General features: G+C 35.0%; 2 protein-coding genes across 4 annotated transcripts; one reads left to right on the forward strand and one right to left on the reverse strand.

Annotated features, from left to right (window-relative positions):
• On the forward strand, positions 1-3845 carry lrrc59 (leucine rich repeat containing 59). Of its 2 annotated transcripts, none has more exons than XM_082151089.1 (8): positions 1-148; positions 329-446; positions 602-661; positions 767-925; positions 1043-1147; positions 1317-1389; positions 2073-2264; positions 3261-3845. In XM_082151089.1, the coding sequence occupies exons 2-8, from the start codon at positions 348-350 to the stop codon at positions 3515-3517; spliced, it is 945 nt and encodes a 314-aa protein (XP_082007215.1). In that variant the 5' UTR covers positions 1-148; positions 329-347; the 3' UTR covers positions 3518-3845. The 2 variants fall into 2 exon arrangements, with proteins under 2 accessions (XP_082007215.1, XP_082007216.1); XM_082151090.1 differs by having other exon boundaries at positions 4-148; positions 251-446.
• A 144-nt stretch (positions 3846-3989) lies between these two features.
• On the reverse strand, positions 3990-6179 carry nat9 (N-acetyltransferase 9). Of its 2 annotated transcripts, none has more exons than XM_082151091.1 (7): positions 6116-6179; positions 5820-5906; positions 5625-5734; positions 5361-5501; positions 5227-5286; positions 4998-5092; positions 3990-4769 (listed from the first exon to the last, which is right to left on the reverse strand). In XM_082151091.1, coding segments are annotated over exons 1-7 (654 nt in total). In that variant the 5' UTR covers positions 6118-6179; the 3' UTR covers positions 3990-4610. The 2 variants fall into 2 exon arrangements, with proteins under 2 accessions (XP_082007217.1, XP_082007218.1); XM_082151092.1 differs by having other exon boundaries at positions 5982-6140.
• Between the last annotated feature and the right edge of the window lie 815 nt (positions 6180-6994).

Below are 6994 nucleotides of genomic sequence, written 5' to 3' on the forward strand. Positions count from 1 at the left end.
CAGTCACTCAGCTGCGCCTCCTGGCACGCGCGAGCAATGACGTGGATTTTCACCCATTGCAAGTGCGAAATATTTGTGAACTCACTGCATTCAACTAACGTTACACCACTGCAGTGGGTCTGGACCGTTTCTTTCCGTCTGTAACAAGGTAATAACTTTCATTCATTACAAATAGACATGATATCATAAAGCTGCTGTTTTACGTCAACTTTAACAATGAAAACTCTCTTATTTTGCCCTTACCATCTAGCTGTCAAAACTTGCTTCCACGTGAATGCGTTAGTGGCATTGATTGCTGATCATACTTATATTTTTATTCATTGTCCAGTGAGGAGCAGCACATCAACATGATTAAAGGCAAAGTTGAAAACATTAAAGACAAAATTGATGGCAATGAGCTTGATTTGAGTCTCAGTAACCTTACAGAAGTGCCAGTCAAGGAGCTGGTAAGTAGTTTAACTTTACAATAATCATGTGTACCTTGAATTTTATTTTTAGAAAGGTTTAATCCTCCTCTTTAGCTTAATTGTATTCATTCAGCATGTACGTGGGCAAAGTGTGTGAAAAACATTGAAAACTAAAATAATAGTGTTCTGTGCAGGCTGCCTTTCCGAAGGCAACGTTTTTGGATCTGTCCTGTAATAATCTAACGACCCTGACTGTAAGTAACAACTGTAAATAAAAAATAATAATAAATAAAAACAGCAGAATTTTCTGTAAGTTGTGCTTTCTTTAATGATTTGTGCTGTTTTTGTTACCTCACCAGCCTGAATTCTGTGGCTTGACTCACCTTATCAAAATTGACCTGAGCAAAAACCAGCTCGTCTGCTTACCAGAAGAAATCGGACAACTCATTAATCTCCAGCACCTCGATTTATACAACAATAAACTGAAACAGCTTCCCGTCGGCTTCTCGCAACTCAAGGTGCATTCGGAATGTCATGGCCTCAAACGTCCTCTGTAATATTAGATCATGCCATTTGCTGTCTTATGTTGTACTTATCAGTATCATTTGGTAATGGAGGGAATTTGTCTGTTGTAGAGTCTGAAATGGCTGGATCTGAAGGATAACCCATTGGAGTCAACACTGGCCAAGGCTGCAGGCGATTGCTTGGATGAGAAGCAATGCAAACAGTGTGCATCCAGGGTCAGTAAAGTGCTCAGATGCAAAAATGTTCGAGATCAGTATTTTACAGTATAAAACAAGCTTATTTACCACATAGTCAAAGTTTTGCAACAATTCCAAATGAAGAAATTCACAAATTATTATGCATTACTTCTATATTCACAAATGATTTGGTTTTGTCTACGTCCAGGTTCTCCAGCACATGAAGGTACTGCAGGAAGAAGCAGATAAGGAACGAGAACGTCGATTGTTAAAAGAAAGAGGTAGGGAGTCCAATACATCTACAGCTTTAAATGTATTTTGTAGTCTATTTTCTTTCTCGGTTTTAATATTTTCCCTCATTACAAATGATATTATGAGCATTCTAATTTGAGCACAACATTAAAGTCACCATGAAATCAAAATTGACCATTCTTTTTTTTAATGGAATATTATTATATTATTATAAATGATTTATTTGTGCACATCTTTTTTTTTATTTTTAATTCATGTGCTCTCATAATCTTTAATCAAAATAGCAGCAAGTAGCGACCTCTTTTCTTCTCTTCTCTAATGACATGTTTACTGGTGCGAGGGCGGGACAACCTGTCACTCACATGAGGTCACAGCAATAGCAAACCACAACCATCCAATCAATTCACCAAAGGACAAAATCAAGTCCTGCACTAATTTTTTTTTCTTGTTTTGAGAAGCCGTTTCAGTCGGAGATACATCACAATAGGGAAGAAAAGACTATCACAACTTCCATTTCATAGCGAATTTAGTTTTGAATTTTCTCTCCCTATTTGCCTTTCGTAGATATAATTTACTATCTATCTAAATATTTATTCCACATTTTACATAATAACTGTTCTTTATTTTTAAAACATTTTATTTGTATATTTTTTTATTTAATTAATGATGAAAATGATGTATTAAGTTTATAATTAGTTTTATTCCCTTACAGAACAAGAAATGAAAAAAGAAGCTAAGCAGAGGGAAAAGGAGGCCAGGGAAAGAGAAGCACAGAAAAAGAAAAAGGCAGAAGAGAAAGAGAGGAAGAGAAAGGAGTATCAAGCTCAGATGGCTGCTCTTGCTGCACAAGAACAACAGAAAAAGAAGAGGGAAGAGAAGAAAAAGAAAGCGGCTCAAAATCAAGGTACAATTTATCTTGCATGGCATGAGGCTCCATCACTTTACACCATATACTCACTACTTGATGTTCATAAAATGCTGAAGCCTTTTAATCTAGTCTACTGTGCAAATGTTTGGGGTCAGTAAGATTTTTGAAACAATTCTCTTATGCTCACCAAGGCTGCTAAAAAATACAGTAAAACCGTAATATTGTGAAATATTATTATGTAATTTATTCATGTGATGGCAAAGCTGAATTTTCAGCATAATTTCTTCAGTCTCACATGATCCTTCAGAAATAATTTTAATATGATGATTTGGTGCTCAGGAAACATTGCTCATTATTAATAATGTTTAACAGTTTTTGTGGTAACCATGATACATTTGTCAGGATTTATTTTAAAGTCCCCCTGCTAGTCAATAATTGTATCCCTTAAAACAAAATTTTGATCACCAAAACAACATATTTAAAAAAAAAAAAATCCTGTGAAAAATAATATTCATATCTTCATATTATTTATGTCTTTATATTAAGCTTCAATATAACTACACCCTTGCATCATTTAGTATATGCAGATCCATGAATATGCAAATGAGCCCCGCCTCCACTCACTCATACAGGCTCATCTACAAGTCGATTTATCAGAGTGGTAGTGTGTTTTATGTATCGCTCTACTACGTTGGATGCGTAACTGTAATTAATATATGATTTCAAACTCTTGTCTTTTTTTCCACTGCAATTTTAATGAGAAAGTACTCAGAAATGGTGTTGACTTATGAATTTGCACATGGTTTGTCTTAAAGCATATTAAAAAACGCCACATTGACATACAAACATTAAAATCTTGATTTTAAATAGATTTTTTGTAACAATAAATGTCTTTACTGTCACTTTTGAACAATAATACTAATTTCTTTAAAAAAATATCATACTAACCCCAAACATTTGAACTGTAGTGTTTGTTCAGTAATGTTAATATAATGTTTGTTTGATGCTTTGATTGTACGCTCTACACTACAGGTAAAAAGACAGCGTCAGAGTCCGTGCCCAAAGCCAAGCGCTCCATCTGCTCCCTGTTCTTCTCTCTGCTCATAAAACTCCTCCTCCTGCTAATTGTGGGAGTATCAAGCGTATTAGCCGTTTGTCAGTTGACTGAACTGAGGAAGGAGGCGTTCTGTGTTCCACTCAACATTCACTTTGAGGAGACCGTGAGGTGGGCACAGGGTCTGGAGGTCGTGCAGCAGGTCATTCAGAAGATGTCTGATTTCAGAACATAAGACTGTCTCTGATAATGATCCATCTTGCTGCGGATCTGAGCCTTTCAGGCAACACAATGGGACCAAGTCACAGACCTGTCTGCAGAAATTCCTATGGAATTGTTTTTTTTCCATTACTGCATCTTTTTAAAAACTGTAATAATCCATGTGATAACTATGGACCAGTCTGTGAATGGAAATCCTGCTTGTATGTCTTTAACTGCCAAAACAGCAAAGAAAAATTAAGTTAATGACTTCAAAAAACAGTTGATGAATAATAATATGTGCAACCTTTGGAGTCTTGTGTAATATTGTTTCACAACATATTATAATAAAAGATTTGAACGATTTTGATTAGCTCACACGTTTGCTGTCCCTGTGCCACAGGTAGTAAAAGCAAAATCGAACCCAGCTCTCTATATTTAGGTAAGTGTTTTATCAGGACATTAGAATCATTTTGGAATCAGCTTTTTAAAGAAACATATCACTGAGGTCATAAAACCAGTATCATTATTTATTATATGCATTAATGGACCACAAACTTGTTTTCAAGACTACTTTTGTTGCAGGGATGATAAATGTCATAAATTGACTACTACACAAATAACTAACATAAGATACAAACTGTTTCATAAGTATCTTGTATATACTCACAAAGAACTACAATAGTATAAGCAACAAAAATATAACAAATATAATTTATCAATTTTTTCGACATCAATTATTTTTAAAACAACATGCGGTATGCAAATAATATGCTGATTAAAAGGTTTAGATTTGAGTTTACAGTATGCTTTTTTTGATTTCCATGCCTTAAAGAGGTTAAAATCACAATACAATAACAATTACAATGATACAGTATTGAATGTCTGGTTGTGTTGACTTGAGTCATCACATTTAATTCTGAATTTAAAAAAATTCTGAAATATTTTGCCACACATACAGTATAAGAATGCGATAAACATTAAAAGATGTCACCTACTAAAGGTACTTCAGCTTTCTCTGACACAATGAATGATTAATATTTCATATTGAGATGCACCGTAGGGCTTTTTTTCTTTACATAGAGCCTTCTACAAATCTTTAACCATATTTTAATTTCAAGGTTGTATATTCACAGAGATAATGGTGTGAATGTTGCCTGTCTACTGTCCCGGGCCTTCCCATACTCCCTCTGCAGCATGAAGTCCATGTTTCCAAACACATGCTTCTGTAAAGCCTCGTTCACAGTGACCCCAAGAGTGACCTCCTGAAAGACTTCACTGACGGAGAGCTGCAGAGACAAAAAATAAATGCAATATTAGAGAATTAGTTAAGGTACAAAAATCAACTATATATATATATATATATATTTTTTTTTTTCAAATACATAATTCAAAATGTAATTTATTCCTGTGATGGCAAAGCTTAATTTTTAGCTGTACTCCAGTCTTCAGGAGTCACATAATCCTACATGTATAGGGAGTTGAATAATTCCAAAATTTAGTCCATTCATTCTCACCTCTCGGAAGTGGAATTTCTTGAACATGGCGATGCTTATTTTGTTATCCAAACCAATCTTGACTTCAAACTTTCGAATTCCAAGTTTATGGATACCTGTTGAGGCAAATCACCAAGAAAAAAGAAAAAAAAACTACATATATAGAGCAGTTACTACTACTACTACTACTACTACTACTACTAATAATAATAATAATAATAATAATAGATTTGTATCAGCTCCATCCTACCATAGCACATCATCATGCGTGTTACTTCTTTCCCAAGTCCCTTTCCTCTGTAGCAGGGCACTAAAAAATGACTTAATGTTACTTAAAGATCACAGTCAATCTGAATGTATTAAAAGCACTGCAACCTTTATAACCTGCAATCATAATCTCCAGTTCAGCCAGGGAAGGATCGCTGGGGTCAGTGAGGAAAATGTTGACATCTCCCACCATGCACTCTTGCTCCGGTATACTCGGATCTGCCCATTTCTGCTTATCCAAAATGATGAAGGTGCACTCTGTGAAAAAAAAAATTGCATTTGAATGAAAGTAAAAACATATAAGGGGTAATTCTGACAATCTGCTTGAATGTCAACAGGACACTAACAGGAAAAATGTGCATGTGTAAGGTGGAAGCTCACTGTCATCATCTTCTCTCCAGTCTCTTTGCATGTCATACTCCTGCTCCAGAGTCAGAGGCTCTGATGCAGTCAGCTTCTGCAGTTCAGGAGAGCACATCCACTGATGATACCTGAAAATACGGGGGAGATTAGGTGAAAATGAACTGACACTACAACCACCAGACACGAGATCACACTGGATCCACTGATAAATACCTGGGAACATGATCTGCATTGTAAGGTACCAATACAACCTTTCCCCCCTCCAGTAATGTATCTTCATTTATCCTCATTATAAGCAGCCTGTAACATAAAGTGTTTTAAGGCACATAACTTAGTATTCTATATAGCAGTTTAGCATTTTTGTTATCGTCATACCTCGGATTCAAACTCGAATACAGAATGGTCGCTCAAATAATGTCCATCAGTTTAATTTACGTACACATTCAACGAGCCATAATACACTAAAAAGATCGTATCACAACATTACGAGTTTCAATGATTCAACTCACATAAACAGCGGCGCATATGAACTACGTCATCAGCATGAGTTGAAACCACAGACTCTAAAAAAAAAAAAAAAAACCTGTTTAAAGTCCACGTTTTTATTCTGAAACACGAGAGGGCGCACGAGTACAGCTTTTCGCTTAAGTTTACGTGCTTTCGGAATTATCATAAATACTAGTTTCCTAGTTAAAAAATTGCACATGAACGCCCTTTCAAATCAAAATTTGATTGCGACAAGCTCGTAATCACGACTTCAGAAGTGGGAAGTAGGACATTTCTGATAAGTTACGTGAAGGCAGCATTAATTCAGATTTTGTAATGTGTAATTAAAGAAATATATTTAATATAATACATTTTTGTTTTAAAATAATCCCCTCCTCTCCAAGTTTTTCATCTTTGTAAATGCAATTATTAATGACATCATTATCCAGAAAGTGACATAATTTTGGAGGAAACAAAGTAGCTGGAAAATATTGGAAATGTATTTTGTGCTCTTTTGTGCTTTTCGTTGGTTTGTCTTATTTTACAATATCTCATCTTGAGAAAATCACAGAAATAGGGCGATATCAGAATGTTAAAAGATTGTTGAAGACATATCTCCATTGATTATTATTTTGCTGCCATTTTACCATGTGAAAGAGAACTTAACGAGGAAAAGTTCCATTAAAAAGTGTGCTATTTTCCAAATAGTGTTCTATTTTTAAACGTTATACAGCTGTTTTAAGATCGCGCATTTTCAGTCACTGTTGATGTAACAGATGTTTGTGTACAATTTCTTCTTCTATGTTGTGGTGCAAACAGCATTTCTGATTAATGTATGTAACCTGAAGAAGTTTTTGCCATATTAAAGACGTCATTGGTTCTTGCGTGTATTATAAATGCAG

The sequence above is a fragment of the Leuciscus leuciscus genome (genome assembly GCF_965113295.1).
Source record: "Leuciscus leuciscus genome assembly, chromosome: 21".
Taxonomy (NCBI): domain Eukaryota; kingdom Metazoa; phylum Chordata; class Actinopteri; order Cypriniformes; family Leuciscidae; genus Leuciscus; species Leuciscus leuciscus.